The 23,373-nt window shown below is 41.4% G+C and overlaps 2 protein-coding genes across 7 annotated transcripts in view; one reads left to right on the top strand and one right to left on the bottom strand.

Moving 5' to 3' along the window:
* Window positions 1–19,273: 19,273 nt before the first annotated feature.
* med8 (mediator complex subunit 8) lies at window positions 19,274–21,802 on the bottom strand. Its single transcript, XM_080833403.1, has 7 exons — window positions 21,570–21,802; window positions 21,208–21,329; window positions 20,841–20,985; window positions 20,567–20,707; window positions 20,084–20,171; window positions 19,644–19,871; window positions 19,274–19,447 (listed from the first exon to the last, which is right to left on the bottom strand). The coding sequence occupies exons 1-7, from the start codon at window positions 21,573–21,575 to the stop codon at window positions 19,377–19,379; spliced, it is 801 nt and encodes a 266-aa protein (XP_080689529.1). The 5' UTR covers window positions 21,576–21,802; the 3' UTR covers window positions 19,274–19,376.
* A 738-nt stretch (window positions 21,803–22,540) lies between these two features.
* The window catches only part of szt2 (SZT2 subunit of KICSTOR complex), a 140,226-nt gene continuing 139,393 nt past the window's right edge, over window positions 22,541–23,373 (top strand). For all 6 annotated transcript variants that reach the window (XM_080832172.1, XM_080832173.1, XM_080832169.1 and 3 more), the window contains exon 1: window positions 22,541–22,693. In XM_080832172.1, the coding sequence (XP_080688298.1) occupies window positions 22,670–22,693 (24 nt within the window). In that variant the 5' untranslated portion in view covers window positions 22,541–22,669. The remainder of the gene's footprint in view (window positions 22,694–23,373) is intronic.

The following is a 23,373-nucleotide window of genomic DNA, read 5'->3' as shown; positions in this document are numbered from 1 at the left end:
GGGAGAATTGTTTCAATCTTTTTTTTTGGTATTATGGTCAAAAGATTTTTCGTATGTTCAAAGTTAAACATTTTCCCCTGGTGCTACGAAGATAGAATAACTATTGGAGCAAAACACTGATCTATTTTTGAGACACTTTGAGAGACTGAAAATATGTTGTTATATTTCATACATCACATCCATGCAGAGGAGATCCAGTAATGGCGTAGTGTAGGTATGAAATGCTGAAATGGAGTATGAAGTGAGAGGCTTGGTGAAGGCTGTGGAGCATCCCCCGTCATTACACATGAGTAGGCAATAAAACCCTCCAAATCATGTCCGTCACTATGAACGAACAAATACGAAATGTGAAATGATTATCATATTATTTTTTTTTTTATTACTTCATTTGTAGTCTATGTTGATCTTACTGTGTTTGTGGGGTCACAGCCTTTGAAATAACAGTTAAGCATTATTCATTCGTTACTTACATTCATTACTTTGATACCAAAAAAAAAAAAAAAGTAAGGACAAAAAGGAAAACGCAGAAGTGTGAACTCTACATAGCCAACAGCTTTATAAACACTTTTCATGTTGTGAATCTGTGTATTATCTGTTGTACTGAAGAACGTCGCCTCTGAATGTTCCGGTACTTTGTACTCCAAACCAAAAATGCAGTCAGAATCCAGTGTTTGTTGAAAACGAAGACAAAAAAAAAGTGATGGCACACAACTACAGAAATTGTTTGGATATATTTTTTATGTCCATGTTGTGAATAACTTTTTTTGTTTTGTTTAAAAAAAATCTCATCTTTGTTTGGCTTGGTTACAGGACTCCATATATTTTATTTTCATGCTAGCTTATGTGAATTAGCCCCAAGAATGCGCTATTCTGTATATGTAGTTGTGCACCTTTTTCTTCTTGTTTGCTTTTTTATAATACTATGCCAGTATCCATTTTCAGATGATGTCTGCTCTGATGCAGACAAACGAACAGAGCCTCTCCCTCTGTCTCAGTGTGGTCCATCCACTCCCCTCAGCCCCTTGGCTCCGAGGGGGGTAGCCAGGTGGACCCGCTCTCGAAATGGATACTGCCTTTGTTTAACGGTGATGTGAAAAGTCAGTGTCAGCAGTGTCATGTGACAGTAGTCTATTTCATTTAGCAAGACCAAATCGAGACTACAAAACGCCATTATGCAACGACATGGAATACATAAATGTTTTAAAAACATATTTTAAAACCCATCAATAACAGTGGAGCATCACTGCACCCAGGACTGAGGAGTCCAGCCGAGAGAGAATAGAGACTCTCCAGGTTTTGCGATGTATATTTATTTGCGTTCGAGTGGCATCGCTGTCTAAATGATTTTGAGGACACATGAGATGAATTGAGAACCCTGAGCGGGTGGGCAGTGTGCCAGGAGCCTGTTTCATACCCCGGTGCAGCTACCAGATGACGCGTGTCCTTCGGAGGTTTGGAGAGCTCCTGGGCTCTGGCAGGGTGTTGTCTTTAGGGATCGCATCACACTGTACTTTGACAAAAAGTCTGTCACGCCTTTTTTTCTTGTGTGTGTGTGTGTGTGTGTGTGTGTGTGTGTGTGTGTGTGTGTGTGTGTGTGTGTGTGTGTGTGTGTGTGTGTGTGTGTGTGTGTGTGTGTGTGTGTGTGTGTGTGTGTGTGTGTGTGTATGTGTGAGTGAGAGAGAGAGAAAGGTCCAGGTGGGAGCATTGAAAGGATTTCTCATAATGTCGGATATGCACTTCGTCTAGTGCTCAAATCTGCTTTTCACATTGCCTGTCCAGTATCACCGTATTATTGAAAGCTTCATGTAATGATGCTTTTAGTTTTTTGCATATGAGCAATTTGTAAAACATCAAATGTTTACTTTGTTGCATGTCTTTTGTTCTTTAATAAAATACTGCAGTGTTTTTGAATGTTTCTTCTTTTTTATATATATAAGAAAAAGAAATCAGAGGAAAGTTCTAGAGACCTTCTCTCCGAGTTTTAATTTTTTAGGTCTCTGCTGATGTACAAAAAAATAATAAAACGGAAGCGCAAAATTATTATCTTTTTAATTCCAACTTAAAATTTCTTTTTTTTTGTGGAGAAAAAAAATAACAAGGTGTAGGTTTTCTGGTCTCTATTCATTTGTAGTGGTAATGCATATTCCAAATAAATAGATTCTTTTGTTGCATCATTTTGTATTGTCTTCAATGTCAACTCCCACTTTCAATTCATGTTTTTTTTTAATTTGTTCTGGATTCTAAAATCTTAAATGCTTAGAATTTGAAGAATTGTAGGTCTAGAATTCCTGGTTTATTACAGAATAAGCTGGTGAATATAGGCTTAGCCTTAGATGATATTAACAAAGAAATATCCATGGGCTGCAGCATGACCATGAAAAAGCATGATATTCTGTTCTTTTTAAAGATGGCTTCATTACATCCTGTTAGGGGATAGTTCTGACATTTCTGGAGGGTGTGGGGTGATGTGAAGATTGCACTTGCACGTTTTTGAACAAGTGAACTTTAGTAAGTTGGTGCCAGCAAGTTTTATACCCCGAACGTGTCAGGGCTGACACATTTTTGCAGACTGAACAGGGCTGACTAGTTTTTGTCACACTGGTCAGGCTGTGTTATGGTCGTGTGACACTGAGTCGTGGGTCAAGGGCAGGAGCCACTGTAGGACATGAGTTCACACCTCGACATCAGACTCGTCAGCCCTTCAACTTTGGGTATGTTTGTGCCAGGTCCACTGTTGCACGCAAGAGGGGACACGTTCTCACCAAGTTGGAGATTCACATTTGATTTGAGAAGGGGTGTGAAGGACACAAAAAACACACATGCAGACAGACATGCACCACACAAACACACACACAAACATACGCAGGTCGCCTCTGAGGCACCGTCCCTAATGTGCGTGAAGTGAACAAGAACCAGGAAGTGCGTGTCTGTCTATCTCTCTCTCCCCACATGAACAAGGAGGTGCTGTGTGTCTGATTGCACACACACAGCCCGAGCTAAGCTCCGCATCTCCTCACCGCAACCGAACGCAAAGAGGGAGAGAGAGGAGAGACGCGACAATGAGCGAAGTGTCGAGGTCAGGACTTGGCTCTGAGACTCTCACAGAGAGAGTTGGCTGTGTGGCTGTAGGAGTGACAAATGCAAACGAGATCAAGTGCAATTACATGGGTATGTCTCCCCCTTTACCTCTAATGTCTCATTTACTTCTAGTCCTGAGGAGGGATGCGAGGGAGGGCTTTGGTTGTGGCACGTGTGTGCTGGTCTTCCTGTCAGCCAATAGTTTGGATTTAATCAGACGTGAGGCGACAAGCCTTGACAATTTGGTTTCAATTTCTCAGCCTTCATAGGCAGGAAGTGCACGGCGGACGTGATGAGTTTTACATAATTTGGGAAAGCTTTCCTGATTTTCACCTGATTTCTCCAATTTGACGGAGGGAAAAAAAATCTTCAACAATTTACAACTTTATATTTCCCACAAACTGTTGAATTGCAATCCATTTCCTCTTTCTCCTTCCACCTCTTTTGCTACCCCCCCCCCCCCCACTCTTCTCGCCACATCAGTTAATGTCTGCGAAAAATAGTGCCCCAAAATCATTTTATGCACATTAGGAATGGAGGGAAATGTCACTCTCCAGCAAACATTTTAGTGGCTCTTGACTGGGGCCGAGTGAGTGTATAGTAATTGCCTGGCTATTTAGAGGGAGAACAGTGGGGGAGGGCTGCAAAGGGCCTATAAGTGCTGCATGGTTTGGTGTGCGCTGGCGTTTGGACGGTAAAGTGCTGTACATTAGGATGTCTGGAGCAATGCATCCTGTCCAGTGAGCGCAAGGGTAGACAGGGGGCCCCTGCCGATAAATGCACCCATCGCCCTCCCACCCCTAAACACACACACACACACACACACACACACACACACACACACACACACACACACACACACACACACACACACACACACACACACACACACACACACACACACACACACACACACACACACACACACACACACACACACCAACCAGCCCCTCACCAAACCAGTACCCAGCACTCTCCACTCTGCCTTGCGACTGTGCACTTCATAAATAAATGACCTCTCAGGATAAAGTGCTGGGGCTCCATCTGCACTTGCAGGAGCCTCCACGTGAAAAGGTCAGCAGCCAGGGGACCGGTGTCGGAGAAGCAAATGAGGTGAAGAGGATGAATGCAAAGCCCATAGATGCTGGTGTTTATTGATGGCCACCATTTAGAGTCCCTGTGTCATCCATTCATCATGTGTGCCGAGCAGAGTGCGTTGGGGGTGGGGGTGGGAGGGAAGTGTTTGGTTTTTGAAAATGAATTCAGTAACGGCCAACCTTTCCGGGAAGTGTGACTGCAGAAGCAAGTTTCCCCAAATCCCTGACGACGAGAGGGCGTAACAAATAAGCTGAGAGAATGGGAAAGACACACAGAGAGAAACGGAGAGAAAAAAGGAGAGATGGGGAAGGGGGGAGGGCAAGAGCAAGAAACGGAGCCACCCACTGAGGCAGAAGACAAGGAGGAACCTGTAATTTCTAATGGGTGCCACACTGCACATGTCTGAAACATAATGGCCGTGTTTTACTCTACAGCATTATACCGTATGAAGTCCAATAAGGAAAACACATCCGAGTGTCAAACCACGTATTTAAACAGTGACCCAAATCTCTTAAAAAGCAAAAACAACAACAAAAAATTGCAAAGCATGTTTAAGAGTGTGCAGGTGATGAACCTCCATCTGAAGAAACATAAGCACTCAGTACACACATACACATCAACACTCAGTATACACATCCACACTCAGTGAAATCTTCTCTAAAGCATCATCCCAAACTCTAATTTGGATGTTCACTGTTATAAAGCACAAATGTGATGTGAGCTCTAACGACTCACTCCCAGAGCCATTCAGATCATCCCTCATATCAGTGACCCCTGAGTATATACCCTGTGTCAGCATTTCGCATAATGCATGCAAACATGTCATATCGATGCCAGCGTGGCGCGCGGAGGCTAGAAGAGACTGTCCGTATGATCGTGTGGCTGCCCCAGGGGGAGAGGAGTGGGGGGCCGAGGGGACAGCCATGTGGGGCTGGGCAGGAGGATGAGGGCTGCAGGGCAGGATATAATGGACCCCTCTTTTGTTCCAGCCCAGCCCTGGTCTGATCGTCTAGGACAGTGTCTGATGGGGGGAACGGCGTTAGCATTCGTCTCCTGGAGGTCAGAGGACATGCAAATATTGTCCCACTTTTTTTGTCTGTGTGATGATTGCAAGGCTGCACCGCTCCAGGCTGTTCGCTTTCTTGAGGAGAGATGTGCGAGTCTTTGATGACAACAAAGGCTACATACTGATGCAGGAAAGAGGTGTTTGCTGGGGGACAAGAAGGTGAGGAGTAAGAGCTGAAAAACAAGTGAGGAGGATGAAAGGGACTCATTTTTACTCGGGGTGACATACACATTTTAAATGACCCCCCCCCTCCCCCCCTCGTTCTTTTTCCAGTGCGATGGATAATAACTCATGTGTTGCTGTGGGTCCAAGATAAGAGAAATCAACTTTACGGCGGAATTTTTGGAGGAGCTCTCGGACTGACTGTGCCACCCACGGATCCATAATGAATTCCTCTGATCCCCCTCGCTCTCTCTTCCTCAACAACTTTGCATTAAAGAGACATGTTCCATTGCATTTGGGGAAGATATGTCTCAGTGTGTGTGTGTGTGTGTATGTGTGTGTGTGTGTCACCGCTGGCTTTCATGCAGCTTAAAGAGTGTTTTTCTACAGTTTAAGAATCAAGGAAACATTGCCAGTGGTTTGAATGTGGGTGTTCCGTGTTACACTTTGCGAGTCGCCTGGAGGTCTCCTGTGATAATGAGCCAGATTTCAAATTGATTGTATACATCACAGATACGCCTAGAAAGAAAATTCCCTACAGACACCACATCCGAAGCGCCAAGCCATTATATTTTTCAGCAACAGAAATGTTTAATCAGGATGTGCACAGTGTAGACTGCATTAGCAGGCACACGCTTGTACCAGTAGCATGGTTGAAAAGGGGGACAGTGAAGGACAGAGAGATGAGAGAGGTTTGCCATTGTTGATTACAGCTGAAGATCTTGCATGTTGAGAGCAGTGTCATCACAGGCTTTGTTTCATACAATGGTGGAAAAAGTATTCCGATCCCTTACTTAATAAGAAGTACCATAACTGCACTGTAAAAATACTCCATTACTGTAATGTAAACATACTCCATTACAAGTAAAGGTCAAGTATGAAAAGTCCTAGTATTATGATTGAGTATGAGAATTAGCAACAACATGCAGTTAAAGTATTAAAGTAAAAAAGTACTGGTTAGCCCCTCTGCCAGATTATATATGACATCCTTAGATTACTAATACTGAAGCGTCAGTGTGTAAGCAGCATGTTCCATGCCACTTTAGCTGAAGCTGTAGTTGCTGGTATCAGGCCTAGTTTGAGCTACTTTTTATACAGTTGTATACACAGGGACACCATATACGTACATCTGAGGGGTCGTAAGACGATTAATGGGAGAGGAAAGAAGAAAAACAAAGTTCTGATACACAAAATGTTTTTAGTTTTTTGAGCTATTAGATGATTTTGAATATTTACTGAAATGAAACCATGTGAAAATTTTTGATCACTATTTGGTGGAACTGGTAACAACTCATAGACATCTTGAATGTGACCCATACTACACATTGTTTTTTGTAAGACGTCAGAAGCCAAAAAGGTTGAAAAACCACTGTTTTAATTTTTAACAATGTGTTGTACTTTCAAAGGTTATATTATCCATTGTGTAAAATGTTCATCTAAATCTTTATCGTAACTAGTAACTAGATCTGTCCAAAAAGGTAGTGGAATAGACAGTAGTTTCCCTCTGAAGTGTAGAAGAGTTGAAGTATAAAGTAGTATTAAAACAGGGTACCTTAAAATGTAACTTTGTAAAAAAAATTGTACAAAAAGTGCAGTACTTGTGTGAATGTACTTACGATAGTTAGTTTCCACCACTGGCGTCAGAGGGACACCAAATGTACACAGCGTCCCAGGCAGGAGGGGTCCTGTGCTGGGGAGGCTTTCACACCACACCACATTGGAAGAGTGCAGTTAGTGATGAGGGGAGACATTCATGTAGCCTACTTCTCAACTAATTTTAAACATTCTCTCGCCCTCCTTTGATGCGCTCATTTTATGGGCTGTGAGAAGACAAGTCGCTTCCGCTGACCTTTGGGAGTGTGAGGTTGAGCTGGGTTGCATGGCTGTGTGAGCCTGTGTGTGTTAGAGCTGTTCCTCTGAGCTTGGACTAAGGTTTTTTTTCTTCTTCAGAGAGAGTAAATGAGAGAGAGAGAGAGAGAGTGAAAGAAAGAGAGAGAGAAATAGAGGGGGGGATTGGGGGTCATATTGGGAATGCACATGGCCAGCTGTAGCTGATGATTTTCAGAAGGACTCACATCTGGGTCTGGGGGAGACCAGGGGAGACGTAGCGGGAGGCGCCTGTCACTTTGAGTTTCCCGGTCGTCCCCAGTGTACATCCATTCACTGCCTCCAACTGGAGGGACCCAGGGTTTCCGCAGGCCAATGCAACATGGAAAAATGCCTTTGCTGAAATTGGAAAAATGAATATCTCTGAATCAGAGAAATACAACCGCAGCGGAGAAGGCATCTATATTTTATTGTTTTAATGCAAGATGCATAATTATTTCCGATTATTCTGTAGTGCTGTCAAGAGGCTGATGTAACTGGACGTAGACTGTGCCATTTCTATGCTTTAAAGTGGTTATGCATCATCTATGTTGCTTTTGCCTTAGAGGAAAAATTATGCAAAAAAATGCATTCTTAATTTTATTACAGTTTCATGAGACAATTAACTCTATAAATGCTAGCAGGACACCTATTCTATATTATGATTGCAGATGCACGCATACATATATAAATTCCACATGAACTTGAAACCTTGTAATGTGGTACTATGGATTATGCACTTAACCATGAAATATTGATGACCTCTAGTGGTCAAAACGAGAAGACAAATTTGGCATTAAAAGTCCAGACCATTATGAGGTAGCAATAGACTTGAATCACAAAAATACAGGAGAGGAGAGGATAACATGGGGGAGGAGAGGAGAGGAGAGAAGTTAAGATCATGTGTATATACAGGAGAGGAAATAGAAGTGATACTGACCAGATTCTTGAGTGATATTTGATTCCATCTTAGAAATAGTGATGTGGACAGATAGGGACATTATTCACAAATCAACATAGCTGAAGCCTATTGGGAAAGCAATAGCCCTTAAATACCATTTATTTAATATGCTAACTGTGCGCAAGTAGCAACTGCAAAAGCCTTGGGCCAGTTTTATTCAACCTCACAGAGAGCACAGTGCCAAAAGGAAAACCCTTTGCTTCTCAGGGTAGTGAATGAGGAGAGGAGAGGAGAGCTTCATACTGTGAGGGTCGTCTGGATGGTGCTCAGGGGCACTGACTCTGAACAAGGTCCACTAGCAGCAGAGAGCTGGGGAGTCACTGGAGATGACAGTGAGAGAGAGAGAGAAGCGGAGAAGGCTAAGACAGAGGGTGGAGATGGAGGGTAGGAAGAGAGAGAGGAGAGAGAGAGTGAGAGACAGAGAGAGGGTAGAGAGAGAGAAACAGAGAGAGACAGAGAGAGAGAGAGAGACAGAGAGAGAGTGGAGAGAGAGATACAGAGAGAGTGGAGAGAAAGAGGAGAGAGACAGACAGGGAGAGGGAGTGAGAGAAAGAGAGTCTGGAAAGAGAGAGTTGGGATTAGGAAAGGGGCAGAAAGAGGGAGAGAGTCAGCGAGAGAGAGAGAGAGAGAGAGAGCGAGAGAGAGAGAGAAAGAGAGAGAGAGATGGTGTAAGTAGGTCGCCCAGCGACCTGTGCCACGGCGAGGCGGGGAAGCGGCCATTGTTCTTGGTCGCGCACGGTGTGGCCCAGTGGGACGGGGATTGGAGTGGACAGACCAGGAGCGGCGCGGCGCGAGGCCCCCCTCACGTCAGCACTAACTTCCTCATCGTCTCCCTTAACGACTCTGACATTATCAGGCCAGACTGCGCGTTGTCCGGCTGGATTACTTTCAGCGCCGAAGCGCTGCCCATAATGGACCAAATACAGCCGGGGTGCGGACAGAGGGCCGGGCCCCTCGCAGCAGTGGCCCCTCAGCATGACAGTGCAGCCGGTGAAATGGCAGGATTGGACTGCTTACTGGCTGCAGGCTGTTAGCGCTCCCCCCCCGACAAGCCCACATGATGTCAGATGTTATGTGCCATCGGCTGGATGCAGATTCGAACTTTAAACAGCTGCTTAACCAGAGTATTGACATGGGTTTTTATTATTTCCTACTAAATAGGACTAATTTATAATTTCTTGATTGCACAAAACAGCCTATAATTTATATTTCAAATATTTGCATCGGGTACTACATTCATATATCTCTTACAATTAATGAATTAGACAAAAAGGGATCGAATTTACTATCATTTAGAATTCCAGACTCCTTTGGGGTGTTGAGACGTCACAAAAAAGGCAACAGTGATTTTTCAAATATTTGGCAACAGTTTGAAACCTCAGAATGTCGCAGAAAATGCAATGGATTGATGGACATCATCAAATCGGGGTTGAAATGAGCTGCCTTCTGAACATGTACTCAAATTACGGAGAACAGTCACAGGCAGGATTCTTTTGATGATACACATTGGAACACATCAACCAATTTTCTCTTAGCTGGAGGAAGCTCTTGAATCTGTGAGCACCTCCAGAGCTTGTCACTCGGTCTTTAAAAACATTCATAGACCACCATTCCACACACTCTCACGGTATTGGAACTAAAGAAAATATCACTGCCAGAAGACCACATTTGTGATGCTGATGATCAACATGAGAGAAACGGCCAGACACTCTGGTAAGTTACACCGGCAGCAAATCACCAAAGCCTGAGATTGGAAATGGCCAATCTAAAAGACAACCGCTCTCAAGAGGACTCTCAAAACCCCAATAGTCCAGTAAATGAAAGAGGAGCTCGCAAGGACACGGTGGATGGGATGATCACTCTGGGAGACATTAGTGTGGAAATAACGGACACAAAGAAGCGTCAAGAGATAACATTAAGACAACAACAAATATCATCTGCTGGGTTGGTGGAGGTGCTCACATCAGCTCTAAAAAGCATGAACCTAACCCATCAAATCATTTTGCATTAAAAGGTGAAAAATATCTTATGTGGAAATGGTTAAGCCTTTGGTTGAGCAGAGGCTTTTGTTAAAAGCGAATTACAAAACATAGCGCCAAGTTTATGTAGCGCCCCTGTACTCAACAAGGAGCGTAATAATATATGGTTCAGCTATGATTGACACAATATCCTTAAGGGCTAATAATAGGCTCGGCATTGGAGGGGGGAGAAAACTGACAACAAGACTAATCTATCTATTATAAATACAATGGTTTTATTAAATAAAATGATATAATAATAACAATAATAACAATAATACAAAAGAATGGAGAGCTCTATTAATTATCAAATAAAATACAATTAAACAGACAAAACAAATTGTGTGTGCAATGGTGAAAATCAGTGTATGTGAGGCTTAGCTTGCTCCAGTCCAAGAAATTCAAAATGATTTGATGGGTTAGGTTCATGCCAGTGAACCAGATGTGAGCATCCTCTCCTCCAAAGAAGCAAAATCACAAGGGTTCAACAAGGTAGCTCTTGACCCGATAGACCTGATCCTGAAACAGGACTATTGCGAGCAAAGCATTAGGACACCCACAGTCCTTACAGATGTTGAGGATAAATGTCCCTGGTCAGCCACCATCTAGGAGCTGTTAGAAGCCAGGGGGAACACACCTTGTGGGGAAAGTTCATCAATCCAGAAGTGGAATTTAATTTTTAGTGATTGTGAAGTCACTAAAAACATTAGAGATGCCTTAGACTATGGGCCGCAAAAACATCTCCCTTTGTAATGAAAATAAGACTTAAAACCATAAAAGATCTAAGATGCCATCTTCAAATGACACTAAGCAAGACCCAGCCATTCAGAACAGTAACTAGAGAAGCGATTTTGATGTACAGATCAACAACAAGCCCGGGTCTTCCTCCTAAATATGATTGAGACAAACTTATTTTTTTATACTTTTTAACCTAATTTGTTTTCATTAATAAATACTGGTTCAGGTACATGTTTTGGCTACAAATCTAAATTTTGGTTTCAATTGTAAACAATACTTACAAAACACTATTGAAATCAAGGTTTACACTGATATAATATCAACACAGGGTTTTACGATAACCATTTGCGAGTTTTGAACGTGTTCAGAAAAATATTGTATGGAAAGAGAAGGAATATTGTTCTGTTTAACTTGTGTTTTAATTATTCCTACTACAAAGCTGGCTGGTATCAATAGCCTGGCTCAACCTGCCTGTTACATTAATTATGCAAGGCACTGAAAGATGTGCCCTGGGATCAACTCAAGACGAAATACACAGAACATTAAACCAATATTCCACCTTATTAAATCAAGTATTTGCTCCTGCTCTGGAGGATTTGAGACTATTTAATTTGTTATTGGAGCTATAATAACAAATGAAAATTGATATTATATTGGGCCAAAAATGTTTCGGTACGTAGCTTCCTGTAGCTGACGACCACTTGAAGAGTCAGAACATTAGGGGAGTTGGTTGGTAGTAATGATCCTCTATCCCCACCTAGTGTTCAGTTTTGGTAGGTGCATTAATGTGAGGTCGTTTGTGAATGCTATCCCACCAAAATCGAAAGTTTTTTCAAATAACTACAACAAATGCATTCATAAATGACATTACATAATTGAAAGTAAATAAAATAAACAAGTGAAATGAAAAGAACACAGTTGTCCCTCATCAATCCACCAAGACCTTGATTTGTGAAGCTCATCTGCTGTATGGGTGCATTGACGCTGAGGCAGACTTGATATTCAAATGTAATGTTCCTCGGTATATCCCCTGTGTGCAAGACAGTTGGACAGTTGATAAAGAGGGCTTATTTCAGATTTTTTTTTTTATTAATTGAAGACTCAAGACATCTTTATCATCTCTGACAGATACCTAAACACTTTGGCTATTTCGTTTCTAAATAGCTTTATGATTCTAAATAGCTGGATGCATATTCCATATTCCATATCGGCTTGCATCAGCTACTTTATTCATATATCACTTTCAATAAATGAATTAGACAAAAAGCTTTTTCTTTCAAAACCTATGCGCAGGTACGCTATTTCTTCTAGCCTGGCACATCCTGGGCCTAGGTTATGAGTGAGGTAAAGGAATTGAATCAATGCTTTATTGAATTATTAAAATTATGACAGTGTGAGTGTCTTTAGGTTTAGCCTGCTTGAAAATAACCTGCACGTTTTGAAAGCTTCAGGAAATATATTTGACAGGTGTAGCCTACATGTTCTACAAATCTAATCGGAGAGTCTCATGTTTAGCATTACGCGAGGAGTTGAGAGTCTTAAGCAGACCTGGGCATTGTACGGCCCGCGGGCCAGATACGGATAGATTTTGTATTTTTTTTTGCACAGTTCTGAAAACATTAAATATTGAATATAGGCCAGAGGTGCCCAACCCGTCGATCATGAGATCGTGATCGTGAGATCATGATCGTGACGTGTCGATCACAGAGACTTTCCCTGTCGAAAAAAAAAAAAATCATTTTCATTTTCGAACTGTTTTTTTATGGACTTCGGAAGACCATAGTCAGAACATATCTCTGAACACAGCTGAAGAGTTCTCAGGATGATCCTTAAATTGAACTTGAAATTGAATAAGGAGCCAGATTTTTAGAGACTTCCAGGCGAAAAACACACCGTTAACAGCCCTGTATCCAGGTTTGCCCAAACAGTAGTGTGCATGGCAAGTGTGAGTGCCGAAGTTGCGTAGTGGCCGCGAGCGGTATTGCAGACAGATGGAGATTTTAAATTGGATATGAAGATGAAATCTGACAAATAGTTTCAGCGTTAAACTAATAAAATAATTGCTGTCTGTGATTCTATATGGGCTGTGGAAATAATTTAGAAAAATGATAGCTTGAGATGGATTGATAATTGATATTATTGAGAACCCCTGGTTCTTGGTCACATCAATTTGAAAGCTGGACCAAAGTGTTTGATTTAATTCAAGTACAACTAGGCCTAAAACAAAGATAAGCTGTAAGTGCAGTTTGGAGTCTGGACGGTCTTTTTCTCTCAACGCCTCAATAGGTAGATCTTGCCTTCACCAAGGCAAAGGTTGGTGATCTTGGGCCTAAAAAGTTTGGGGACCACTGATAGACATATAAAGTCAAAAAGGCAACAAAACTGGGACACTTTTCTTTACACAGTTACACAGTTCAGTGACTTGTTGTCTTGTTTATTTTGGCTACAAAGATGATGTGATGTCTTTAGAAAGCTAAGAAAATCCTTGTTTCAATAGTTTATGAAACTCAAAATGCCCTTTGTTACCTCCGCCAAGGAGGTTATGTTTTCACCCCTGTATGTTTGTTTGTTTGTCTGTTTGTTTGTTTGTCAGCAGGATTACGCAGAAACACATGGACCGATTTCAATCAAACTTTGTGGGGAGATTGGGTAATATAATGGCAATAATTGATTAGATTTTCAGATGTCCAGGTCAAAGGTCAAGGTCACAAGGCGGAGGTTTGCATTCTCTGAATGCTCCCATTCTTGTTTTTAATGTGACTGAAAATTAGTCAAATGTTTCACATTTTGTTTATCATTTTGGAAATTAAATTTGAATAAATTATATTTTTGAAAGCTAACGTCACATTTGAATTGCCAAATAATAACATACACTCTTACCAGCGGTCAAAACAATGCCATTTACTGCTTTTTATATAGAAATAAAATGTATATTATGCATAATTGAGTTCGGCATTTTGGCCCGGCCCTCCAAAATATTTTCAGTTGCTCATTTGGCCCCCTGGGAAAAATAATTGCCCGCCCCTGGTCTTAAGGGTGGATCTCAATGCTCTTAAATGTATGAATGCATCGAATGCACCGACATTTAGAACAGTGGTTCCCAAACTTTTCTGGCTCACGACACCCCTAAACATATCTCTCTCCATCCACGGCACCCCTATTTTTTTCTTTTTACTCTCAACCTCCTTTGTGTCATATTTGTACTTAATGCCATTTGATTTAACCTTGTGATATGTTGAATATCCTATAAATGCTTTTATTATAGGCATTATATAAACAGAAAACGTCTGTCCCTCTCACAACTATCACATCCCAAATACGTATTGGTAATAATCGGCAAATTAGCTGGCAGTAACAAACCATATCAGGAACAAATCTTCAATATAAAGTTTACACAAAAATAGTTCTACTCGTCTCCACAGACGACTTATAAACTTAATGGAACACATGTGCCTGTCTCTGACTGCAGAGTTTGTTAATGCGAGGAGGGATTGTGGACAGTAGCCTACAACACGGAGGTCCTGTTCAACTGACAGCCTTTGCGTAGTTTTTCATTCAGTACAGATTCCATGTCCTCCGACATATCATCAATGCGACGTTTGATCGTGTAATCAGAGATATTTCTTTTGCAGCATCTGGCCCTAGCCTTACCTCAACCATGGCTGGTAAAATGAGTGACTCTGCTAAAGTGTGTGGCTTTTTAGATTTAGCAAGCATTTCGGCAACTAAAAAACTAGCCTTTTGTGCCTTTTCAGACACACGCACGCAGATACGTTCGCTCTGTGTGGTATTCTGTGTTTTAAGTATTTTAAAATATTCCATATCTTTTTTTCTGGTGTGCCGGGTGCTTGGTCTCCAGGTGCCTTGCCAACTTGCTAGGCACCATGGCTGCATTAGCCAACGTCTCCCTGCAGACCAGGCAAACTGGTGTGGGGCACGTTACCTCGCCACACCAAGTGAACCCATACCTGAGGTACGAGTCCTTAAAATGCCTCAGTTTTCTCTTTGCTGAATTCGATTCCGATGTCTGTTCCTGTGGAGATGGATGCACTCTCTTTACCAAACGTATTCATTGCGCCTACCTGCACTCCCCCATCTGCTGTCATGTGGAATAACCAACAAAGACAACAAAAGATCTGTTGTTGACGTTACGCCCTGATCAACTGTAAACTGTAGCCTATTGTTGTTTGTGCTGCAAATAAAACTTTTGAATTGATATAATTACAATGAAATTATTTTTTTAAATTGATATTCTGTTTTTTTTTAAGTGTCATTAAATGATCAAGCATTGGGCCATTCCGCGGCACCCCTGAGCATGCGTCACGGCACCCACTTTGAAAACCCCTGATTTAGAATTCCAGATTCCTTTGGAATGTGTGGATCACAACAAAGGCGACAGCGATTTTCAAATATTTCACAACAGTTCGAAACTTCAGAACGACGCGGAAAACGCAATGGATTGATAGACATCATCACCTCGGGGTCGATAGGAGCGGCCTTCTGACTGAACATGTACTCAAATTACCGCGATCAAGATGATGTTCTAAACCAATTATTTTTTTTATGTACCGACCTGGAATACCGCTGGAAAACGGCCACATGCGTGGTTTGCCTGGTTCTTATTCTGTTTTGTTTACTCGGGAGGTGGCGTCTGGAGGTAGGTAGCCTAACCACTCAGGCCACTAAAGTAGCCCAACTAGATATAAGATAAGATAAGACAAAACTTTATTGCCACACAACAATGTTGGTGGTATTCTTTGTCATGGGTAGCTCAGGCCAGTAGGAGGGGAGAGAAGGGGATATGGAAAACAACATTTTTAAAATAAAAATAGCCTACTCCAGGTCAGCTTTGGGAGTTCAGGTGTCTGACAGCAGAGGGGAAGAAGCTGTCTTTCCAGCTCACATGGATCTGTAGCGTCTTCCAGAAGATAGAAGTTCAAAAAAAGTCATGGCTTGGATGGGACGAGTCTCTGATAATGTTCTTTGCACAATTTAAGCTACACTCAGCATACAAGGAGAGGATTGATGGAAGGTCACAACCAGTAATGTTGGAGGCTTTGGTCACCACTCTCTCCAGTTTCATTTTTGTGCGACTGTCAGAATTTCCATACCAAACAGTTATTGATGCGGTGATGACACTTTCTACTGTATGATGGCTTTATAGAAGAGCACCAAAAGGTGTTTGTTGACATGAAACTTTTTCAGTTGTCTGAGGAAATACAGTCTTTGCTTTTTTGATAAGGTGGGTGGTGTTGATATCCCATTTCAAATTTTGGCTGATGTAAGAGCCCAGGAATTTAAAGGACTCTGTAAGGGTTATGGGCTGGTCAAATACATTAACTAAGGCTTGGTGTTAGGCCTCCTTCTCAAGTCCACAACTATTTATTTAATATCACTACGGTAATGGAATTAAAAGCAGATGTTTTTGGACTAGAGCAGAACTGCTGTTAGCGAGCTCATGTGGAATCCACTGGGGTTCATAAAGTAAACATAATTACGGTTTGTTGTTATTTTAGGATGAAGACGGCCTTGATCCAGATTCGTAAGTATAACTTTAAAAAGATTGTTTGAAATATTGTAAAACATGTTATGGACATTATAATTAGCCTCCCTTTTTCTTTCCCCAAAGATTGAGCTAATTAGTAGTTACATTTTTGACTGTCAATCATTATGATAACCAGAAAAGTCATTGTTGCATCTGTTTGTTTGTCTAAATTCTCAGAGATCTGCTGAAATTTATCTCCAAACAAATAGACACCTTAAGCACAAAATGCTTGAACAGTGAGGAGTTAATGAAAGAGATCACAGCAAGTCGTGGACATTTCTCAGATGGAGAGCAGGACAACAAATATAATGCCCACTCCAGTCACTCTGAAGACTCCAATGTATCTGATCTGTTCTTTTATAATCCAGTACACCACGAAACACTCAGTGCCCAGAGCTCAGAGAGAGATCACATGTTCTTAAAACACAGTCATGACCCCACAAGTAATGAAAGTGAAGAATGGAACCTCAGGTCTGGTATATGTGCGTCAGACTATTCCCTGTCTACCACCTCAATTACAAGCAATTCTCCATCATCCAGCCCTTGTCCCACAGGAAGTGATTTTAGCCTATCCGGTGAGATGTCTGACCAATGCTCACCTGTCACCTTCAGTACGGCGGCAGCATCTTCAAAAAGTGTCTTGATTTCAGATGATAGCCCTCACGATAGCTTCAATGACAGTTTTGATCAAAAACGGGATAAGTTTGAGAAATATGTTAAAGTGAGAGAATCTTCTAACAAACAACCAGAACCCCTTATGTCTATTCAGTCTCCACCTGCTGGTCAGGCTCAAAAAGACCTTAAACAAGAAAATGAAGAGAACATAACGGCCGCCATGACTGATGGAGAACCTGCTGAACATCTTGGTAAGGAGGCACCAGACGCCTTGAAACAGTCTTTGAAACACAATATGGGAAGCGTTCAAATTCAAAATGTGGATTCACTGACAAGTCACGGTCAGGATTCTTTTGATGATGGAACACTTCAACCAATTTCCTCTGAGCTGGAGGAGGCTCTTGAACCTCAAATTGAGAAAAAACTGGTGCAACATCAGTGGGCACCTCCTAAGCTTGTCACTCGGTCTTTAAAAACATTCATGGACCACCATTCCAAAAACTCTCACGGTGATGGAACTAAAGAAAATATCACCGCCAGAAGACCACATTTTTGTGTTGCTGATGAACAACATGAGAGAAACGGCCAAACACTCTGGTACATAAAACCAGTTACACCGGCAACAAATCACCAAAGCCTGAGATTGGAAATGGCCAATCTCAAAGACAACCGCTCTCAAGAGGACTCTCAAAACCCCAATAGTCCAGTAAATGAAAGAGGAGCTCGCAAGGACACGGTTGATGGGATGATCACTCTGGGGGACATTAATGTGGGGAAGACAGACAAGAAGAAGCGTCAAAAGATAACATTGAGTCAACAGCAAATATCATCTGCTGGGTTGGTGGAGGTGCTCACACCTGCTCTCAAAAGCCCTGTAAAGAGTGCCAGTGAACCAGATCTAAGCATCCTCTCCTCCAGAGAAGCAAAACCACAAGGGTTCAACAAGGTAGCTCTTGACCCGATAGACCTGAACCTGAAACAGGAGCATTGCGAGCAAAGCATGAATACACCCACAGTGGGTCACAAGTCCTTACAGATGTTGAGGGCGAATGACCCTGGTCAGCCACCATCCAAGAAATGTTTAGAAGAAGCCAGGACTCCGACTCTCAGAAAAGGGATGAGAAGCAAGCTGGAGTTCAATATCAAACAGAAGGTGCTGTACCAATTGTGGGGGCTTCCTATGGTGGTACAGACATCTTTGGATACCAGCATGAGAACATTACCCATCATGAAAGAAGCCAAAATGCTTCCGAAGTCGAGTGAAGAAGAAATGGACAGGACACCTCGTGGGGAAAGGTCATCACTCCAGAAATGGAATTTCCCAAAACGCATTGTGAAGTCACTGAAAACATTTGAGATGCCTAAGGCCATGGGCCGCAAAAACCTCTCCCTTTGCAATGAAAATAAGACTTCAAACCATAAAAGACCTAAGATGCCCTCTTCAAATTACACTAATCAAGACCCAGCCATTCAGAACAGTTGCTTGAAAACTGATGTTTATGAAGAGTTCAACAACAAGCCCGGGTCTTCTTTCTAAACGATTTATACAAACTTGTTGTGAATTGGTTTTCATTAATAAATGCTTATGCGGGAACATGTTTTAGCTCCAAATGCCAATTTTGGTTTCCTTTGGAAACAATACATAACGCTATGTCAAGGTTTACATTAATATAATAACACAGGGTTTGTCAATAAACCATTTGAGAGTTTGAACTTCTAGCTCCACCAGCCTGTTACATTAACTATACAAGGCACTGAAAGAGGTTTCGTGGTATCACCTCAAGATAAAAAACATTGAATAAATAGTTCACCTTATTAAATCAAGTATTTGCTCTTGCTCTGGAGGATTTTGGCATTTTTAGACTATTTCAATTGTTATTGGAGCTATATAAATGAATGGAAATTGAACTGCTTTTATATAGGGCCAAAATGTGTTCGGTAGGTAGCTTTCTGTAACTGATGAACATTTGAAGAGTCAGAACATTAGGGGAGTTGGTTGGTAGTTATGATCCTCTATCCCCACCTACTATTCAGTTTTGGTAGTTGCATTTATGTGAGGGTGTTTGTGAATGTTATCCCACCAAAATCAAAAGTTTTTTTCAAAGAACCACAACAAAGGACATTTATTTACAAATGATATAACATGATTTAAAGTAAATACAAAAAACAAATGTAATGAACACGACACAGTTCTCTCTCATCAATCCAGAAGATCTTGATTTGTGAAGCTCATCTGTTGTACGGGTGCATCGAAGCTGAGGCAGACTTGATATTCGTCTTAATGTTGCTCGGCATTTTCCCTGTTGATAAAGAGGGCATATTTTAGAATTTTTTGATAAAAATGTAAGACTCTTGACATCTTTATCATCTCTGACTGATACCTAAACACTGTAGTACCGATAACAATGTGGACAAAAGTAATGTCTTCAAATAGCTTTGGGATTCTAAATAGCTTTAGGGTTCTAAATAGCTTTTGGGTTCTAAATAGCTCCATACCAGGCTGTCCAGTCTGCTGGGCCCCTTGTCCTCCCTGGTGGCCAGAGCCTCCGCCGATAGTGACCTGCTGCAGAGTAGGACCGCCAGTCATCATAGGGCCCTGCCCTGGGTGTCCAGGAGCCACTGGTCCAGGAGGTCTGCATTTGGACAGGTTCTTCCCAAAGGCTACGGCTGCTACCAGTGCAGTGGTGTCCGCAGGGTTGAAGGAGGGTTTGTTCTGGCGTAGAGCTGTTGGACACAGCCAGATTCTGATATCTTTCATAGTGCAGTGATTACCAAGATCAGAGACTAGGTCTTTTGGTACACATACAATGGATACTTGTTTTTAGACCATTTTATTTCCCCCCTTCATATCATCACCTGTTTATATCTGCATTGTGGACTGTGGTTGAGCGTGCGTTAGGCAAACCTATATCCTACAGATTGATCATGAGTGGTACCTGCATTCTCCGATTCCCGATCTTCTCTAGGGTTGTTCAACTTCTCCAGTAAGCTTGAACAAAGTTTGTTCAGTGTCTGTATCTGTTTCTGAATTGAGAAAATGGTGGTACAATTATTCAAGGATAAAATACTTTATTTTCTGTCAAGAAATCCAAAAAGTATATCAGGATGAAAATAGCATCACCTCTGAACTAATTCCCTATTCCATGTCAAGGAAAATGTGTAGATGCTTGTAGATGTGTAGATGTTTAGATGCTTAGTTGAGTATGTTGCTTCTGTTTTTCTATTAGATTTCTTGCTAAATTATTTGTATTTATTTTTTGTGATCTTATTGTTTTGTTTCAGTTTTCTATTTGTTCTGATATTTTACTTTATTGTGATTTAATTGTAAAGCACTTTGGTCAGCGTGAGATGTTTTTAAATGTGCTATATAAATACATATGACTTGACCATAGCCAAGCTGTTTTTTCTATTAAAGTTACCTGTGCAGCATCTGGGCCGATGCGGACAGCCTCAGTACTAAGGTGCTTCTCTTGCTCCTCCACATCGGGGTCTGGCTTGGTTCTCAGATGGTCGGGCACAATCTCATGACTGAAGACGGGGACGCGCTGCTCTGTCAGTTTCTGGAGTGGGAAGTGAAGTCATCAACAAGAGGGATTAGATTTGAGCAATCATGACAGATAGAAATTCTCTGTTTATTCCTTTTTCCCTCCACCCCACCACTCACAAACACAAACACTACCACGGAAAACTTACAGCAAGGTCCTCGTCACGGTCCGGATTCAACAGCAAGGGGATTACGACCTGGTTTCGAAATGATGGGGTCTTATCATTTTTCAACAGCTTATTGATTGTGTTGAGCTGACCGGACAACAGGGCAAAATTATCCAGCACAGAGGGCCTTGAATTAACAAGAAAAAAAAGTGAGTCAACTTAAAGGGCAACATCACCTCTTTGGCCTCAATAACTTTTCACTTTCAGAATGTCTTTTCCCCCTCCATCTTAAATACCATTACAGCCACAGACACATTTACAAATACCCAGCTAGTTATCCAGTCTGCCAGCTTGTAGGAAATAACCATAGTATTCTCTATCTCCAGTTATCATTTTTTTTGATAGTTACCATGTTAGTCGTTCATATTCATTCTCCAGTTTGTAGATAAAACTCTGCAGGGAATTTTTCACATGGGCAACTCTGCTGGTCAGCGATTCGACGGCTGCCTCCAGCTGTTTCTCTTCACGTTGCTAGAGATAAGGTAATGAATGATGATATTTTTCGTAAAGGTTTATCACATTGCTATATTTAACCTACTATGCTAGCTAGTGAAGCTATCTGTCTATGGCGATCAAGGTGTCCAGAGCTGGAACAATGATTATAAAGAGCAAATATAATCTGAATCTATTGAGAAACGTTTATCTTTTGTCTATGTATTGAGAGCGTATACAATTATTTCCTAAATAATCAATTACTGGACACATTCTTACCTGCATTGCCGGCCGCTTAGTAGTTTGTAGGGTTTAGCAAACTAGCCTAAATAGTCCAGGTCGTTTCCGGTCTCGATTTCTGGATGAGAGAGGGTAAAAATTCAAAGTAAAAGCCCAGACACCCAAGAAATTACAATTCACGTCACCATAAGTACGACAGTCAGACGTGCAAATTAGGGTTGGCTTTTTAATTTCGTTAATTTTCAACAGCGGACTTTTATTTTGTGTCCACCGTTTTCGGCCGCCATTGCAAAGAGGATATAAAGAATCGGTGTAACAGAGATAGGATTCATCTAGGAAACATAAATTGGTACGGTTTCGTTCCACAACAATAGAAAGTTGAAAAAGAGTCTAGTTGCAATGGAAAATAGACATTTGAGAAATCAATTTTGTGAGCACATTTATTTTTGTACATATCTTAAGAAATTACTCACGAGTCAAGAACCCATACTACTTCTGATGCACAGATAATAATAATAATACTAACACAACTTGTTTTGTATAGCACCTTTCATGCAAAAGAATGCAGCTCAAAGTGATTAAGATAGCCCTTTTAGGTAGGTAATGTAGCTAAAATATACCCACATTTTTTTTTGTTGTATTCTCGAAAATTCTAGGCCTATGGATCAAGTATTGATAGTTTTCAGTGACGTCACTAGAATGTCTAATGTTTTGAATGCCAATATGGTTTGTGAAACTCCATCATTTAATGACATACTTGTTCTACCTAGTTCCACTAACAGGAAAACCCAGTGCTAAGCAATCAATACTTTCCCTATTCCAACGTTGCGTCCGATTTGGGTTAGTGAAACAGCCACTAGGAAAAGGTTCATGGCTTTAAAATATTTTAACTTGAACTGTTTGGTATGTTTTTAGCTTAATTCATATATCCCTATACAAAAACGGAGTTGTACTCGGTGTAATTTAACGCATGGACACTTCCGGGTCAGAATGCAGTTTAGCCAAATAAACAACAATTTCTGAGAGCACTGCAAGCCAAAGCTTACTCAAATCGATATAAAGAAGGTGTCTATCATCAGAGATTTGCGGGGATCCTCTGCTCGGACAACGAACCTACCAGTAATGCACTACACCACGGCATGGCTGATAGACAGGACAATGATGTAAGTTAATGTTCAACTTGTCTGCTAGCCGGCCAGGTTAACTTCATGCCTAACTACACTGTTTTAAGAACAGTCTATATGTTTGGTAGTCTTCCAGACAGCTAAGTTGCTACTTGAAGAGCGATATAAGTATATCTGCATCAATTGTTTGCATGTCCCTGCTGTCGATGTGCTTCGCTTGCAGTTGTTCTTCAGTGTATTTCCTCTATTGTTTCATTATTATTATTATGATTATGTATTTACATTTGTAACTAACCTAATTGCAAGCAGACTAGTTAATTAACTTATGTAGCCGACTGTGACAGCATAACATGGACTGGAATGTATGTAGAGGCTTTACACTTAATGTATGGGGCGTGGAGAATAGCTTTCCAGCTAGCTTGTTTGCATTTTGTTGCTGTTTACCAACCACTCCCTTTGTGGACGAAAATAACATGAACCATGATGGCCCCTTTACAAAACGTAAATACATCTGGATAATGTTATTGTGGTCATACTCAAATGTCAAAAGTTTAGTAATTTGATATTGAGGAATCCCGAAGTCACGACAGTGCTGTCTCGTGTTAAAACTTGGCTTCCTGTCAAAACACCGTGCCTTTGAATGTCCTGCTCTCCACAGACACATTGCGCTTGTTTTCAGGAGGAAACACAGCGTCAGTGTATAGCCACGATCCCTATGG

Source organism: Sprattus sprattus, assembly GCF_963457725.1.
Source record: "Sprattus sprattus genome assembly, chromosome: 2".
In the NCBI taxonomy this organism is placed as follows: domain Eukaryota; kingdom Metazoa; phylum Chordata; class Actinopteri; order Clupeiformes; family Clupeidae; genus Sprattus; species Sprattus sprattus.
This window is presented reverse-complemented; position numbering and strand designations above follow the sequence as displayed.

Bases quoted from the DNA above. Each gene is read 5' to 3' on its own strand.
- med8 (XM_080833403.1), bottom strand. The intron at 19,872-20,083 runs GTACCACTCATG...TGTGTCCAACAG, and splicing joins TCGGGAATCGGAGAATGCAG to CTCTACGCCAGAACAAACCC. The intron at 19,448-19,643 runs GTATGGAGCTAT...CTTTATCAACAG, and splicing joins CCAGCAGACTGGACAGCCTG to GGAAAATGCCGAGCAACATT.